Source organism: Trichomycterus rosablanca, chromosome 8 (assembly GCF_030014385.1).
Source record: "Trichomycterus rosablanca isolate fTriRos1 chromosome 8, fTriRos1.hap1, whole genome shotgun sequence".
NCBI lineage: Eukaryota > Metazoa > Chordata > Actinopteri > Siluriformes > Trichomycteridae > Trichomycterus > Trichomycterus rosablanca.
In genome coordinates, this window is record NC_085995.1 from 9,221,674 (window position 1) to 9,241,046 (window position 19,373).

General features: G+C 41.7%; 1 protein-coding gene across 1 annotated transcript in view; it reads right to left on the minus strand.

Moving 5' to 3' along the window:
* The window catches only part of atp11c (ATPase phospholipid transporting 11C), a 121,083-nt gene that overhangs the window by 37,937 nt on the left and 63,773 nt on the right, over positions 1-19,373 (minus strand). The window contains exons 4-6 of the mRNA XM_063000475.1: positions 9,433-9,513; positions 3,159-3,266; positions 1,723-1,851 (exon numbers count right to left, since the gene is read on the minus strand). Of these exons, the coding sequence (XP_062856545.1) occupies positions 1,723-1,851; positions 3,159-3,266; positions 9,433-9,513 (318 nt within the window). The remainder of the gene's footprint in view (positions 1-1,722; positions 1,852-3,158; positions 3,267-9,432; positions 9,514-19,373) is intronic.

Sequence of the window (19,373 nt, forward strand, 5' to 3'; positions counted from 1 at the left end):
ATTACCAGCAGCTAACAGTTGATTGAACTGAGAGCAGAACTGCAGGTAATAAACTCAGCACATGTGGAATCATTTCCCTTTCCTCGTCTTCTCCTTTTTACAGTCTTTTGCTGTTACAGCTTAAAATGTGTTCTTTTATTTCCTATTTCATTTACACGATGTGTCTTAACATAACGCAAACAGGATTAATATAGCAAGACAAAGTGTATTTAAAAATATTCCAACCCGCCGCTCAGGTGGCGCAGCGGTAAAATACGCTAGCACACCAGAGCTGGGCTTTCGGATACATCTTATAGAAACTCAGCTCTGCCATCCGGCTGGGCTGGGCGGCTACATAAACAACGATTGGCTGTTGTTCATAGGGTGGGAAAAGCCGGACCGGGTTCCTCATAACTGGTGCAATTACGACCTCTGCTGGCTGATTGATGGCGCCTGCACAGAGTCAGAGTTTTGGAGTAATGTGATCAGAGTGCGGCTCTTCGTGCAGGTGAAAAGATGCAGTCGGTACTGCACATGTGTCTAAGAGGGTGTGTGTCAGTTGCGAAGCTCCTCAGTCAGCAGTGGAGGGTAGTATCAGTAGAGGGTAATTGGATATGAGTAGATTAGGGGAGAAAATGGGGGGGGGGGGGGGGGGGGGGGGGGGATTAGAGAAAAAAAAAATTCAAACTCTTCTATTTAACTACCTGGCAAAACTGTTTTAACAAGTCATATTGTATGGACACTGTTGTTGGACAAATCAGCAAACTAATAGTCAGGTGTCTACATACTTTTGGCCACCTAGTTTCCAGGATTTAACCCAGAAAATGAGATCGTCTTCATCAGTCTGTGTTCTAATTTTGTGGTTTTTCTGAAGCAGCTGTTGGTTTTTAAATAGAACACACAGCCACAACTTTACCGCTAGTAGTCCTACACAGGAGAAAACTGGCAACTTCATATTAACAGAGGAGCCGTTTCCATAATATAAATGGACTGCCCAAAAGACTTCAAAAGCCTAAATCTATTAACTCCGGCCCTACTAAATTCACAGGAAAATGGAAGCTACATTACACAGCTCAGCCTACCTTACTGGTTGAATGTATACCTAAAATATACGGCGACGGTGCAAGGCTCTGTCTCAAATACTCTGTGTTTTGACACCCGCCCTCTGCGTTAGGGGTTTTCCAAATTCACTTACCTAAGCAGTGTTTTTAGCTGCTTCAGACTTTGACATCTTGGACATTTTGACTAAGCGATTGCTAACTGAATTGCCGTAGGATTGCTAGAACTGCCTCAACGTGCAAATTAACCAGTAAACATGAGGCACTTGAATGCTACACGAATGGAAAATGTTAACTCACGAAATACAAACATTAAAGTTGCATATTACACAGGAAAAGGCTCATTTCACAGCCGTGAATTAGATAGGGCCTTACTAATAACATATCTCTAGCAGGCGGCTTTTAGCGTATCACTACATACACTACAAGTATAATACTAGCTTTAACAAGCTGATACAAAGTCGAAACCAAAATCCTGATTATAATTAAAATATGATTCATTTATCAGCTCCAACACTCAGATTAGACAGGAAATGACAAGTGACAGAGTGATAACAGAATATGGGTCGACTAAATTAAAACCCAGAGCGACAAAGACAAAAGCTTCTGTGATTCATTCACAATAGAAAAACACAGTTCGTAACAGACAGAGCCCTGTAGTTAACAGACATGCTGATAAGCTCACTTTGTGGTTGGACTCTCCGTCCAGACTTGCTGTTGTGACGAAGCACGTGTCATCGTCTCGACTGGACTGGAGCAGAATGAGGTCACAGGGAAAGGTCTCGTCCTCCACCACCTCCACTATATCACCCACCTGCACAGAAAATACCAACCACAAGTGCATGAGACATAGATGCGGTTAAACACGGGTATATCAAGAGACTACAGTCGATCCATCTATCTTGAACGCATCCTGTGTGTGTTTACTAATCTTAAACAAATACTACAGTAATCTCAGTTAAATAAAGACAAGCGCAACTTTTATTTGGTTGCCAGATTCTGATGTTGTTATAACATTATACACTTTTCAGACATGCCAGCAATCGCAAGTTCGAATCTCTGTCGATCCCCAGGTGGGGTGGGCCGGGTCTTTTCTGTGTGGAGTTTGCATGTTCTCCCCTTGTCTGTGTGGGTTTCCTCTGGGTGCTCCCACAGTCCAAAAACATGCAGCCAGGTTCATTTGGAGACACTGAATCGTCCTATAGGTACCTAGCTGCTAGGATGCATAAACCAGTGCATTGTAGTGCTGGTCCCAAGCCCAGATAAATAGGGAGGGTTGTGTCAGGAAGGCGTAAAAACCCCTAACGGGAGCAACCAAGGAGATAGATAGAACAGTATTAAACTTAGTCAACGCTTAAGACGTCTGCAGTTCTTTAGACGTTTAGAGACATTTTGTAATGTCCTGAACGAGTTGGCTAAGCCTTTTAGAAATTACAATACACCAGGCACTCCTGGGTAGAGTCAATACTGTTCTATGTCTTCTGTTGGTTGTGTAAATTGGATATTAAGGTGCACATTAAGTGATATATATTTAGGGATAGCCTAGAGGGTAGAGCCAATGGTAATGGTACCCTTTATTATAAGCACAGTAGGAAAGTATCAGTATTTAGACTGTAGTACAAGCACCAAACGCCCACATCAAGTGATCACCAGCTTTCCTGTGGCCCTAGTGACACTCTGATAGCTCAAATATGACACGTGATCAGCTATAATTGTATGTTTTTATTATTAAAAGCAGTAATTAAGTCTGTTTTAGCATAACAATGAGCTTTAAAAAATCTAATTAGTTCATATTTTTGAGTTTTGGGTACTACACTGATCCAAATGTTTTGATCTGATTTTTTTTAATGACCTTTAATTGTTCTCATAGAAAAAAAAAAATGCTATAATTTATTTTAGAAGCCACTGAATCACTGAAACGTGTTTTTCTCGACGTTGTTTCACTTTTCTGGTTCATTTATTGACTGCTCGATGCATTTCTAGTTAAACTGTACCTCACTGCAAACATTTGGACCCGAGCGACCATGAGTGATAACATCTAAAAACATTGACACAGCTCACACACCCGTCCTCATGCCCTCTCAGACACAGAGGACTGTTCATGTTGGTGCAGGAATGTACCTTAATCTTCTCGCTCTCCTTGCGTGCTGGACGGCCGTCCTCCAGCACTCTCACTGGGTACTTGTTCACCTCTTTGTCTGCTTTGTGCCGCAGCCAGTCCTCGTATCCCTGAATAAAAAAAAAACAGCGAGTGTGTGTTTGTGTGTGTAAGAGAGATCATGATGCTAAAGAGTGTATTAGTGCAGAACGTGAAAAGACTGCAGTGAGTTTTAATGTGACTATATTTGGCCCGCATAATTAAATAAGGACACCGAGTGTAAACGCATAAAATCTGCAATATTACAGGAGGGAACACGAAAAAAAAGGCCTGAGGTGTCCAATACGTTAAAAATACAATAAAACAGCACTTGTACAACACTAAATGTGACCTCAATATTAACTTAATGCTAACCTTGGACAATTATAATATACTGTATATATATATACCGAACCATTCTGGAGGACCATGTGCATCCAATGGTTCAAACATTGTATCCTGAAGGCGGTGCCGTGTATCAGGATGACAATGCACCAATACACACAGCAAGACTGGTGAAAGATTGGTTTGATGAACATGAAAGTGAAGTTGAACATCTCCCATGGCCTGCACAGTCACCAGATCTAAATATTATTGAGCCACTTTGGGGTGTTTTGGAGAAGCGAGTCAGGAAACGTTTTCCTCCACCAGCATCACGTAGTGATCTGGCCACTATCCTGCAAGAAGAATGGCTTAAAATCCCTCTGACCACTGTGCAGGACTTGTATATGTCATTTCCAAGACGAATTGACGTTGTATTGGCCACAAAAGGAGGCCCTACACCATACTAATAAATCATTGTGGTCTAAAACCAGGTGTTTCAGTTTCATTGTCCAACCCCTGTGTATATATATATATATAAATATATATATATATATATATATATATATATATATATATATATATATATATCGTTTATTATAGTTTCATTGTATTATTTCATTCCATTTTTATTTTTACCACCACTTTGTCCAGTAATAGTAACAAATCCCTGACAAGAATCATGTCTGGGTTACACGCCTGGCCGGCTGATAGAACAGCTGGGGATTCGAACCCTGGATCCCAGCAATAGTGGGCTAGCGTAGTTCACCACTGCAGCACCTGAGCGCCCCAACTTTAAGAATTATGCAAATCGATGCAACATGCATTTAATTTGCATTTTCCTCCCAATTTTCCTCCCAATCTACTGATGTTGATCTCCACCCTGATTGAGGAGAACCGTGACTAACACTCAGACACGTGTACAGTAGCTGACTGCATCTTTTCACCTGAACGAGGAGAGTTCAATTGTGGATCAGCCTTGTGTACGAAGAGTCACACCCTGATCCCATTATCCCCCGTCTCTTTGTAGGCGGAATCAATCAGCCAGCAGAGGTCGTAATTGCATCAGTTATGAGAAATGGCTCTCCTCCTACGAACAAGTCAATCATTGTTTGTGTAGGCGCCCATCCTGCCGGTAGCAGAGCTGAGATTCGAACCAACGAGTTTGAGATGTTAGCTCTGGTGTGCTAGCGTGTTTTACTGAATGTATGTTCCTGAACATATTGGCAAGCATATCAGGGGAATAGCAGCAGTTTCACGTTGGATGTTTTCTTTCAAATCTTCCACAGTGCGTGGCTTGTTCCAATAGACTTTTCGCTTAAACAAATTGGTGACCCAAAAGATTCGCACCATGAAATGCGCTTCTCAATACTGTACAATGACTTGAGTGAAGGGGTACGGGGTACGCACCTGGAAGTTGGGCAGTGATAGCTCAGTGGTTAAGGTACTGGACTAGTAAACAGAAGGTTGCCGGTTCAAGCCCCGCAACCACCAAGTTGCCACTGTTGGGTCCCTGAGCAAGGCCCTTAACCCTCAATTGCTCATCGTGTTCAGCTCATTGTGTGAGTCGCTTTGGATAAAAGCGTCTGCTAAATGCTGAAAATGAAATGAAATGAAATGAAGTTGCAAATGGAGGTTAAACGTCGCGACGATTGTCCAACAACTACCTCATCGCTCCGACGCACGGGCATCCCGGCTTGTTTGAAGCTCTATATACAAATTGCACATGGTTTCGTTAAAATTGCTTAATCCTAGCGAGAGTTATTACAGAATATTCGGGGCATCTTTTGAGTGAATGTCCCTGTATAAACCGTGAATAAAATCCTTCTACAGTACAAATCAGAGCCAGCTGAAAAACAATATTAACACACTGAAAGTCTACAGAACCACAAATCGTTTCTGGACGAGTAAACTTGTCAAAAAGAGCTGCTGGATGATTTTAAAGCAGCAGGAACAACAGTTACACAGAAAACAAACAATACGCTGCCCTGCCCTTGCTTTGGGTAGAAATTTAGCACAAAAACTCTTTGACATTAAGAAGCAAGAAGGGTTGAGTGTTCCATCCGAAGAACACAATTCACACAGTGATCTATGAAGTTGGGAGCATCTTGATACGGGGCTGCTTCTCTGCAAACAGTGCTAGAGCATTACACATCATGACAGGAAACATGGAGCGATGTTCCGGGACATATTACAGACCAATTTCATCTTAACAGCCAAGGAATGAAGTTTGAAAGGTGCTATTCCGCTTTTCTCCTAGCGCACCGGCAAGTTCGAATCCTTACTGAGCGTCCCCTAGCAGGCACAATTGGCAGTGCCGGTAGCAGACAAAATTGCCGACTAGTCTGCTGTGTGGGTAAAGACCGGACTAACAAGGGGGTGGGGTCTTTGACGCTGTGTAAGGACACTGGTTAGTAGTCTGATGTGCCTAAAGGAACGCGTGACTGGCCTCATGCGCGAATCCAACAAAGTACGGGCGAATAAGAAGGAATCGATGGACTGCGCACATGTTGGCAGGAGCGTGTGTCAGGCAAATATACCCTCCCCTGACCCTTCTCCCCAGCAGCAGAGGAGCTATGCTAAAATTGGAAGAAAAAGGGAGAAAATGCATAAATAAAGTAGTTTAAAAAAAGGTGGTTTCTAAAAAAGGTAAAGGTGAATTGCATGGTCATGGAAAATGTATGAAGGATTTAAAAACTGCCGGTCCATCTGAGGAACCTCATCCATTCTGAATGAGCGTGTTAGTTCACAGAGCAGCTTCAAGCGCCGCACCGTCCCTAAAATACAATGTACTAAATAAGGGAGGACGTTATGCTCTGCTAGCATTTGGCCTCATGCTTACTTGTAGACTTGCTATTTATGGCCGTCTATTGATTTAAGCTATATAATAATGTAAAGCCATATACTGTGCTGGCTTTTCTGCCCTGAGCACCGCTTGCATTTTGTTTACTCAGCACAGAACGTTTCCTTTTCTCTTTTTTGCTGCCAATATGCAGTTTACCAAAACACTTTGTGCTCTGACTTGTCTATTACTAAGTTAATATTGACAGTGGCAGCATCTGAGTGTCCATCAAGACGATATGTCTGTATTTTAATAAGCTGAGAAGAATTTGTTGCAGCCAAACTATTACTGTATTACAAAAAACACTTGTCTCTTTTTATAAACATTCACAAACCACATTTCCATAAAAGTTGGGACGTTGTAAAATGAACAATTGTTCTCATTGACCAACTTGATTGTATTTTGTGATTTATAATTTGATGCCTGTAACACTCAAAAACAATTCTGAAACATTCCTAATGAGCATGTGATCTGATAACAGTTGAGGGAATCATATCATGATTGGGTTTAAACCACAGGCTTAGACTTTGCAAGCAAGGACTTAGCTGATCTAAAATGGACAGAAAGATTGCAGACATGTAGCTGTGGCCTGAAAAGTCCACAATTCATCTGGACATCAAGTTTTCAGTCCCAAAGACAGAAAGGACCATCCAGACTGTTATCAGCAAAAGGTACAAAAAACAACTTTTGTCATGGTATGGGGTGCATCAACGCCAAATCAGGGTTGACTTGCATATGAATGAAGATACCACTTATGTGAAAGCGACAATGTGCGCTATATTGCCAAAAGTATTCACTCACCCATCCAAAATTGAATGAACATGAATTCAGGTGTTACAATCACTTCCATGGCCACAGGTGTATAAAACCAAGCACCTATGCATGCAGACTGCTTCTACAAACATTTGTGGAAGAATGGGTCGCTCTCAGGAGCTCAGTAAATTCCAGCGTGGTACCGTGATAGGATGCCACCTGTGCAACAAGTCAAGTCGTGAAATTTCCTCGCTACTAAATATTCCACAGTCAACTGTCAGTGGTATTATAACAAAGTGGAAGCGATTGGGAATGACAGCAACTTAGCCACAAAGTGGTAGCCACGTAAAATGACAGAGCGGGGTCAGTGGATGCTGAGGCACATAGTGCGCAGAGGTCGCCAACTTTCTGCAGAGTCAATCGCTACAGACCTCCAAACTTCATGTGGCCTTCAGATTAGCTCAATAACAGTGTGTACAGAGCTTCATGGAATGGGTTTCCATGGTTGAGCAGCTGCATCCAAGTCTTACATCACCAAGCGCAATGCAAAGCGTCGGATGCAGTGGTGTAAAGCACGCCACCACTGGACTCTAGAGCAGTGGAGACGTGTTCTCTGGAGTGACGAATCACGCTTCTCCGTCTGGCAATCCGATGGACGAGTCTGGGTTTGGGGGTTGCCAGGAGAACGGTACTTGTCTGACTGCATTGTGCCAAGTGTAAAGTTTGGTGGAGGGGGGATTATGGTCTGGGGCTGATTTTCAGGAGTTGGGCTCAGCCCCTTAGTTCCAGTGAAAGGAACTCTTAATGCTTCAGCATACCAAGAGATTTTGGACAATTTCATGCTCCCAACTTTGTGGGAACAGTTTGGGGATGGCCCCTTCCTGTTCCAACATGACTGCGCACCAGTGCACAAAGCAAGCTCCATAAAGACATGGGTGAGCGAGTTTGGTGTGGAAGAACTTGACTGGCCTGCTCAGAGTCCTGACCTCAACCCGATAGAACACCTTTGGGATGAATTAGAGTGGAGACTGCGAGCCAGGCCTTCTCGTCCAACATCAGTGTCTGACCTCACAAATGTGCTTCTGGAAGAATGGTCAAAAATTCCCATAAACACACTCCTAAACCTTGTGGAAAGCCTTCCTAGAAGACTTGAAGCTGTTATAGCTGCAAAGGGTGCAAAGGCCGACATCATATTAAACCCTATGGATTAAGAATGGGAGTCACTCAAGTTCATATGCGTGTGAAGGCAGACGAGCGAATACTTTTGGCAATATAGTGTATAAATAGCTTTTAGAGAGACAAATGATTTTTTTGTACCAAGACATTGCCAGGTCTCATTCCTCATTTTTACAGGACAATTTAATCTTATCAGCCAATAAATGATGGAGATATTTCCAAAAATAACTCAGGACTGGTTTCTAGGTGCTATTCTGCTATTCCGCTATCCTCTAGCACACTGGCAAGGTCGAATCCTAGCTCTGCTACCGGTCGGCTGGGCGCTGTGTAAGAACCCTGGTTAGTAGCCTGAGGTGCTACTAAATATCTAAAATATCTAAAAAATTGAAAGGGTATACTGAGATTTTAGAGAAAGTCCCTGAGCCCCTGAGCAAGGCCCCTGAGCAAGGCACTTAACCCTTAATTGCTTGAATTGTATCCAGTGATACTTGTAAGTGGCTTAGGATAAAAGTGTCTGCTAAATGCTGCAACTGTAAATAAACCACAGCTTCATTCTTCACTTCCTCAGTGAGGTTTTTCTCTGTGCTGAAATAACACAACAACCCCACAGTTTGTAGTACTTCCCTTTTTTGGCACTGACAGTGGAACCATGGGAAGAGGATGTACTTTAATACACCTTATATTAAGCTTGTTAATGAAAAAGTAAATATAGGAGGGGTTAGGACTGGTTTACACCCTGGGTCGCAACCTTTGGGTAGGTCGCAGGCCAAAACAGTTGGGTTTGAGGATGTAAAACAGACCTGGCTTTTAACAGGTGGAAGTTTATTTACAAGGGGGTGCGGTTGGCACTCGTAGTTTCAGAAACAGTGACTGGGACTACGCATTAATAACACTGTGTAACTGTAAATCCATCACTGTGTTTATTCCTATTAAATATATATATCTATTTTTAAGTCAATATTTAGTTTTAGGTGGTGTCAGTGCTGGGACAAAACACAGATAAAAACATTACAGCATCCTACTATGACCTAGCTTAGCTAGCTAAGAACCTTTCACTGCTCCAAAACCAATAAAAGCGTGTGATTTTTTTAAAGTTTTTTTTTTTTCAAAATGTCGAACCATTTGACGATCCTGGATGTAAGAGGACATAGAAAGTGGTCACTAACCTGTTTGATGGCTGTCACTGTGATCACAAAAAACAAGGGTAATCCACTGGTCACAGGGCTGGTTGGGGTGTCCACAATGACCTTTAGAAAGATACAAGCAAAAGGTACAAACTGTCATGATACTGATTCATACATACAGCTGCATGCCCACACACACAAGCACACAGACTGATATACAATGTTTTCTAATCCTCTTGTTTCCTTTTGGTTTTCTTAGCTGTTTACACCGAAGTCTTTTATTTTCAAAGCATTTCTTAGTTAGGGTGACCATACGTCCTCTTTTTCCCCAGACATATCCCCTTTTTTGGACCTACAAAATGCGAGGTCAGGTAAATGAACTATTTTGTGAGATTGGATGAAACAGAAGATGTTTGAGAAGGTGTCACGGCTGCAGAGGGAGTTTTTGGACTGTATATCTGCTTACAAAGTATATACTGTGTATATTTATAAGCCAATTACTTTATTTATTTAAAAAACAGCATTGTGTTTCTCTTTAGTAACTAAATGGCAAATGTGAACTTGAATTTGAACATTCTGCTTAGATACCAACAATTAGCTATATGCTACATGCACAAATTACAGCAATGTGGCAAATGTAAGGGTCACACACACAAACATACACACACACATATATTTATACACTGCCTGGCCAAAAAAAGGTCACCACCTGGATTTAACTAAGCAAATAGGTAAGAACCTCCCATTGGATAATTACTGTATGGGTGATTATGTTTCAGCTGGCAACAAGTTATTTAACCCTAACTGATGCAGTGAGTAGCTTCTCATTTGTTAAACAACCATCGAAAGACACATCCTGTGGTCGTGGAAAAGACGTTTCAGAAGGGTCAAATTATTGGCATGCATCAGGCAGAGAAAACATCTAAGGAGATTGCTGAAACTACTAAAATCTTCCAACGCATTATTAAAAAGTGGAAGGACAGTGGGGAAACATCATATTCGAGGAAGGAATGTGGTCGGAAAAAAATCTTGAATGATCGTGATCGGCGATCACTTAAACGTTTGGTGAAATCAAATGGTAGAAAAACTACAGTAGAACTCAGGGATATGTTTAATAGTGAAAGTAAGAGCATTTCCACACGCACAATGCGAAGGGAACTCAAGGGATTGGGACTAAACAGCTGTGTAGCCTTAAGAAAACAACTTGTCAGTGAGGCTAACCGGCAAAAACGGCTTCAATTTGCTAGGGAGCATAAAGATTGGACTCTGGAGCAATGGAAGAAGGTCATGTGGTCTGATGAGTATCAGGGTAAGAAGAGAGGCGGCTGAAGTGAAGCAGCCATCATGCCTAGTGCCTACTGTACAGGCCTGTAGGGGCAGTGCTATGATCTGGGGTTGCTACAGTTGTTCAGGTCTAAGTTCAGCAACGTCATGTGCCCAAAGAATGAGGTCAGCTGACAGTATACTGAATATACTGAACGACCATGTTATTCCATCAATGGATTTTTTCTTCCCTGATGGCACGGGCATATTCCAAGATGACAATGCCAGGATGCATCAGTCTCAAATTGTGAAAGAGTGGTTCAGGGAGCATGAGACATCATTTTCACACATGGATTGGCCACCACAGAGTCCAGACCTGAACCCCATTGAGAATCTTTGGGATGTGCTGGAGAAGACTTTGCGCAGTGGTCCAAATCTCCCATCATCAATACAAGATCTTGGGGAAAAATTGATGCAACTCTGGACAGAAATAAATGTTGTGACATTGCAGAAGCTTGTGGAAACGATGCCACAGCGAATGCGTGCCGTAATCAACACACGGCACACACACACACACACCACTTACTTTATTTATTCATATAAAAAACAGCATTGTGTTTCTCTTTAGTAAGTAAATAGCAAATTTGAACATGATTTGAACATTCTGCTTAGATACAATTAATTAGCTATATGCTACATGTGCTCACTTAAAACACTTAAACACACAAGTGTGTCACACAAGGCACGAGTACTTCATTACTTGCTTGTAAAAGTAAACGATTACAAATGACTAATTACTGAAAATGGAATAGATTTTGACATTTACAACTTTATTTAAAATATGTAATCATGTTAAAGTGCTTTCTAAAAACAATTTTCTGTTGATATAGTAAACACACACACACACACACAGAATTTAAACACACACAAACACACACACACTGTAACATATACAGTAGTACACCAGTGATAGCTCAGCCGATAAGGTACTGAAGGTCCAGAAGGTCGCTGATTCAAGCCCCACCACCACCAAGTTGCCACTGTTTGGCCCCTCTGCAAGGCCCTTAACCCTGCTTTACTGTAATTAGCTCCAGCTGTAAGTCGCTTTTGATACAAGGCGCCTGCTTATTGCAATAAAAGTAAATGTAAGCAACACACACACACACACACACACACACACAGACAGTGTTGATCTTAGGGAACAAGTTCCGACAAGCAAAGTGAGACACAAACGTACTTCGAGCAGCTTGTAGATTTCTCTAAGGAGACGTGTGCTATTGACACATGTGCATCAAGCGGAAAAAGAGCGAGAAAGTGAACTGGAAATGCTGTTTACACCCTGGTGTGTTTATGCAAAAGAGAAGGACACAGAGCCTGTCTGCAAAAAATAGACCTGCTCTAGAACATGCTCATAGATCATTTTGAATCAGGATTTTTATCATTTTACCACCACTTTTTTACTGATCAGGGCCTCAGTAGGTCTGGTTCACCCAAGATCGCTTGGCGCAATGCAGTAACACAGCCCGGACAGGACGCCCACCCCCTCTCCCTAGCCAACCTCTCATACCAATCAAAGCCAATCGTTTGAATCCCAGCTATACTATGAACCATCTGGGCACAAAAACAGACACAGTTGGCTGTGTCTGAGGGGAAAATGGTCAAATTGGTGCTGCAATTGCAGTCTCTGCTGGCTACTTAATGTATCTGTGTAAGAGATGGTTGATTTAAAGGGCACATTTTAGTCTGCAGCTCTCTACGGTCAGGGTAAGGGTCTGGAGAGGTAGATGAAGTTACAGTTGCCTGTGACAAGAAAGGCAGAAAATAATCAAACAAATCTGTGTTACTAACAAACCAATGAAGCCATAACAGACAAGTAATCTTTTAAGCAACATAGACGCATGACTGGCCGATGGCACCGCTGGGGAGTCTGAACCCTGGATCTAAGCCGCAGTGGGCTGGCGTAATTTACTGTAGCACCACTGGAGCGTGAATCAGGATGTGTTCCTGTAAAATGGGTTTGTCTTGCTTCGCTTAGTTGTCGGTAAAACACAAGAAAAGCTGTTCTGCAGAATTAAAGCTGAAAAAGGAATTACTCAGTGCTTTATTAAAAGAAAAACAACCCACATGGGTGTTTTGTTGTTTCTAAGATCATCAGATGCTCCATTTAGACTAAACATTTAAGGAAACAATTCCAAGTCATTACTGAAATTATTACAAATGACAAAGGCATTACATCTTTAAATCTTAAGTAAGAAATATATAACAGTAGTATTTTTTACATGCCTTATACCTGGTACACAATACAACATTGATTTTTAGCAACCGCTTTATCCGAGTCAGGGTCTCGGTGCGTCCAGTTAAAAACACCTTGAACAGAGCGCCAATCCATCGCAGAGTTTTGGCCAATCACATAACCGCCAGACATAGCCAATCACGACTTTGTAGACATCTGGCAGGAGGTTACCACCATTAGGATTTGAACCTGGATCTGAGTGGCGATGACGCTGTGCCACCTGAGTGCCCCAGTTGCAATATAATATTCCATTAACAATGTCGTACTGATCTATAGCTACTAGCACCACTAAGGATTTGACTTGGATCTCACTGCTTATCAGGATGTTGTAAATAACGTCAAGATTAAGTTTTAGATTGCATGTGCAATCGTATGAATTTAACATTTATTATGTATAATTTCGGCCAGATTATTGTGTTGTGCGAGAAAAACAGGCAGATAATTGCAGCATTGTGTGCAATTTTGGATAAGAGTTGGACAAATAATCATTCCGCTAGGGATCGTTCTAGCTAACAGAAGCCTTGGACCATTGCACTGACCTTTTCGAGTTTAAATCTCAGCTGTACTCAACCATCTGGGCACCCATACAGACATGACTGGCAGTGTCTGGGGAGGAAATGGTCAAATGGATGCTTCGAGATACTTCAAGGAGTTCATGATACTACACATACTAACAAGGTTCCTTGGTCACTCTGAGAAATAAAAGCCTTCAAACTTCAAAAATTCTTCTTATTACATAAAGCCCATAAAGCCCAAGGGTGTTATGGTTTTAGAAAGGTAATATGCGTTCAGAATAACCTTGGTGCCTCTCAAAAAATGAAGTCAAGGCTGACAATAGGAATGGTGGTGATGGTCAAATCAACAAAGATACCATCACCTACAAGCTACGATTGATGAAAGCCTTGGTTTGGCCAGTCTCCATATATGGATCTGAAGTCTGGACATTAAAGAAAGAGGAAGGAAAACACAGTCAGTCGTTTAGGAACAAGTTCGTCAGAAAACTGCTAAAAATCTCCTGGAGGAAGATGATCACCACTGAGCAAGTTTACAAGACGGTCAGAACAGAAGTAGCTACTGAACCACAATAAATCCCGCAAGTAACGTTACTTTGGGCATGTGATGAGGCACCCACATGACAACACTGAAGGCAGCCTAATGACAGGACCAAGGGCACTGGAAAAAGCTGACCCATCTGTGCAGCCAACCATCACAAAGTAATGACGATGTAGTGACATGACAAATAACAAAGACAGCCAAGTCACCTAGTACTAATCCATAAAGCTACTATTAGTCATTAAAACAAGGTTAGAACTTTAGGGTAAGCAAAACTAGAACTGGTGGTTTGTGGACAGTTGCTTACTGACGCTGCTGCATTTTCAGCCAGACACAAAAGAAAAAGAAAAGAAGAAGCTGATTCACTGACCACGGCTTTAACAGTCAGGAAAAACCAGTTTCAGAACATGTCTGCTTCACACTGCAGTCAATGGATAAAAGTCTCCCAGTGCTGCATCTGCTCCCGAATTACTGAACTTTTTGGTCTGGTCAACACTGACCTCTCCACTCAGTCCCCGTCCCAGGTGCTGATTGGCTCCCTGTTGAACATCACTATACGCTCTGTAGATACCAGCCAGTAAAGTACACTGTACTGCCATGGCATTTGCCTTCTTTTTAAACCATGACAACAAAACGATGCCAGTGTGAACACAGTGAGATGAGCGATCGATCAGTGATTCGAGTGACAAGATGCGAAAAATCACTGCCGGTCTGACACTGCCGGGTGACAGGGGGGTGTTAGCACAGCCTAATGTACTTCACATTGTTGTCAGTGTACTTCACTTACAACTTCATATACATTTACAGGCAGTTTATTTCATTTATATGACCAGTGAAATAGCAATATTGTTATAATAAGTTTAACACACAGCAGTAAGTTACTTCAAATCCTAATTAGTAAACATTTTCCTCTATATTTAAAGCAGTTGTAAGGAATATAACTAAGCCCCTACTAAATTAGCAGGAAAATGTGCTTAATTTCATGGATCTCGTTTTCCAAATTGACAGATTTTACAGATTACTGTAAACTGTACACTGACAAACTTTCGGGAGCATAATACTTTACTGGCTTGTTCTTTTGAGGCACAGCACAAACTACACAGAGATGATTACTTGTGTAGAGAAGCACACTTTTCCATTGACTATGGGATCCCCAAAGGGACAAAATGCACTCAATACATAAACACATCAAATATTGTCAGAACACTATAGCACAGAAAAGTCTGTTACACTAACTTAATTGCTGTGTGATTGGGGCTCATTTCACAGTGCGTGATGCAATTTTCACGGCCATGAATTAGGCAGGGCCTTCAACATAACAAATCACACATTTAGCACAGGTGAAGAAATTGTTTACCTGTATTAATGAAAAAAAATGTTTGCAGTTATAACAAATGAAATATATTTATTTATTAAGATTTTAATGTCATGTTTTATACTTTGGTAACACCAATGACAGGTCAGGTAGTTACTGATTACACATGATTCATCAATTCAAGTTAAATTTTAAACACAGTCACTGGTAATTTTGTATCTCAAATTCACCTAACTTATGTGTCTTGGGACTGTGGGAGGAAACCCATGCAAACTCCATCCATGGGGACCTTTTCGCTGCCACCATGACAAATGGAATTTATTTATTTATGCTCAGATAGATTACCAAGTGTCATATTTCATGTTTCTATTGGCTTAGTGACATTTCTTCTTTTTTTTTCAACTGCGTACCACCTACCACTACGTCACAAATCCCCAGGAGTCCGTGGCTAACACTCTAAAAATAATCAGACCTGCTTCTGCAATGTATGTTCACATTAATTAAATAGGTTACACATCTCAGATATAAAAAAGAATCCAGCTCCCATAAGGTAAACAAGACCACCGTACTGCATGCATCATTAAAACATGACTTGATTATCTCTAATAGGCTTTTACTTAGGTGCAATTCACTAAGGCCCTCAGGAGAACCAGCCAGTGAAAAAAATGTCTCTTCTGATCCATTCCATTTACTGGACTTCTTTTTTAACCCATTAGAACTAGCCTGTCAGTTCTCAACCTTTTTTTCTTAGAACCCCGTGTTAAAAAATAAATAAATTCTGGGACCTTCTTACCAGGAGTTATGATATTATTCTTACTCTTTCAGCGAAGATGACATAATGAAGATAAAAATCATCTTGGTATAATAATAATAATCGATATTTTATAAAATCTCGATATATCGCCCAGCCCTAATAGGTAGTTTAAAATAGATCCATATCTAGGGCACTTGTAGCCTAATGGTTAAGGTACTGGACTTGTAATCAAAAGGTTGCTGGTTCAAGCCCCACCATTGCCAGGTTGTCACTGCTGGGCTCCTGAGCAAGGCCCTTACCCCTCAATTGCTTAGAGCCTATTGATTGCAATTAAATGCAACGAGACCCACTATAGGCTCACTGAGACCCCCTGGTTAAGAACCACTGGCCTGAGTCTTGGAATATCTACCATGCTAAATAAACACACCTTTACAAATACATACAAATACATTACATGTTAAGAAGTATTATGAAAGAATGCTACATTACACTGCAACATTACAATAGTTCTTTTTTTCACTCTGAGGACATTACACACTAATCTCCTGAATATTCAGAAATGTCACACATTACAGCAGACTGGAAAAAAATAAGTGTTAATTTAAGAAACCATAAGTAAAACCTGCATTGGTTTTAATGATCCCTTACATCTGCGTAATAAGCACATCAGTGCCTCAATCGACACTTATTCCACACCTGAACAGCCAAATTATATATGTAATCATTTAAAAGTCAGTCTGGCATAACATAGCAGGCAGTAGTGGAAGCGAATATAAATTAATGAACCTGTGCTATGGTGTTAACAGGGTGATTAAATTCTGAATTGGATTAAAACTCTGTGGGACAGAGGAACAAATGATGGTGAGTGAAATCTAAAACATAAAGAAATCTTGAAAGTGAAATACTCACCCCAGTTAGATTAAAATTAGGAAAATTTGTTGGGTGATTTAATTTTGATTTATTTTAGTGAGTGTTTGTTTATTAGGATTTTAACGTCATGTTTTACACTTTGGTTACATTCATGACAGAAACTGTAGTTATTATTACAGTATACAAGGTTATATCAAACCAATTCACCTCACTTGCATGTCTTTGGACTGTGAGAGGGAACCGGAGCTCCTGGAGGAAACCCACGCGGATACAAGGAGAACATACAAACTCCACACAGAAAGGACCCGGACCTCCCCACCTGGGGATCGAACCCAGGACCTTCTTGCTGTGAGGCGACATTGCTACGCACTTAGCCACCGTGCCGCCCGAGTGAGTGAGTGACTGGGTGAGTGAATCCTGCATGTTTTTGGACTGTAGGTGGAAACCAAAGCTCCCGGAGGAAACCCACATGGACACGAGGACAACATGCAAACTTTACACAGAAAGTACCCGGACGGTTCCACCTGGGAATCAAATCCAGGACCTTCTTGCTGTGAGGCGAGTGCCGCCCGAATGGATGTGGATTAACAAATAAAATGAAATACCTTGGGTTTATACTGTCTGCATTAAAAGAAAAGTCAAAGTAAATCTAAGAAACACTAAGTTTTTATTATTATTATTTGCATTTTCCATACTGTCCCAACTCTTTCTGATATGGGTTTAATGGATTGTTGGATCTTTTATTGTACCTAACATTATTGTCCTGTGTCCCATGTGCTTATTTTACTGTGTGATCTTCATTATGTTGCACCAAGGTCTTGTATAGTATCAAGAGCTATTCTTCTATACCCTCCCCTTTTTTAAAGAGGGACCAGTTTTCGCCCATCAAAAATGACGTTCAGACCCACAAACAGTGAAGGCGTCTTTCAATACAGCTAATGAGCTGAACAGATCTGCACGCCCGAATGCACACACACTTCAACATGTCACACGCAGACACTTGTGTGGAATATTCCAGCACTATCTGTGTCAGTGTTGAAGACCGAGATACCCCCCACCCCATCCAGCCTCCTCCTCCTCAGTGCTCTCCTGTCCTCTCTAGCTTCCATCTCTGTATTCCCATCAGCTCCCAGCAAAGCCGTGCGGTGCTATTTTTAGCCGAGTGCTGCTTTTTTTTATCAGGCCGGGTCTATTTGTAGCAACGGAGAACTACGGAGGGCTTCCTGAGCCCTGACGTCAGCAGGACGGTACTGCAGAGGAGTACAGGGAGAAACGAGAACAGGGGGGGGGGCAAAAAAGAGAGATAAAGAGAAAATAGAAAGTAAAGATGGATGAGGAAAGATGGACAAGAATAAAAGGGGAAATATTTTGGAAAAGGGATGGATAGAGGGAAAGGAGGTGATGGGAACGGGGCAGGTGGGGTAAATAGATAGTAAGGGGTGAAGACCCGGTTTGCGCTCTGTTGCAGTAGTCGCATGGTGCAGTGAAATAAATCTCTTTCAATCAACCACACTCACTGAGCACTGTACGAGTACATCGCATACATACCACACAGACATACTTACTTTTGGCTATACAAGTACTGACTGTATCCCATCTATACACTGTCACCCCCTGCACCCAAGTTATCATTTGAAAGGGACCCCCATAGGACCCCTACTGAAGATTTATGTATTAGACTGTGGTATTAAGATGGCAGTGTGTGTTGTTCTGATATGAGTATGCAGGTTGCATCAGGTGCAGCAGTGTTGTTGGGATTTTTATTACTGTTTAAACTTACTGGCCTTTTTATTAGGAACACATATCCTGTTAGCATTTGTTATGCCCAGTGTGTGTTAGACTACTCTGAGACTGGCAGTGATTTTTTTGCCTCTTGTCAACCAAATTGCTGATCGTTTACACCGGAAGCGTCATCATCACCTGTGGTCGTTCGGTTCCCAGGGTTTAACAGACTCCAAGAAGTTAACAGACAATGTGTTTCTCTTCCATCTCTAGTAGAAATCAAAAACAGAGTGCATCCTTTCACGATGGCGGAGATGATGCGCATACTGCTTTGCTCAAAATACTCCATCACTAGTGCAGGTGATTCAACCAGACAGCATAGGTCAAAGTGGCAATTAGACCTAATTAACCGTCCTCTATCAGGCACAGCCACCTGTGTCTTTTTGGAAGCCTGGTCAGGTCGCTAGCACTGTCTGAACTGCCCCTTTTCTGACTGCCTCACATACTGCAATAGTAGAGCTTGGCACTAAGGATCTCCACCAGAGGTCATCTGGATTGGTGGAGACATGCCAATTACATTTCTGCACTGTGTAAACTGTGTAAAGTGTCAGCCCGAGGAAATCGTTCCCGCTTCGCTATACAACCCCACTCCACACACACAGACACACAAGCATGTACATGAACTTTAACCAAGCAACACAGGACACAACAAA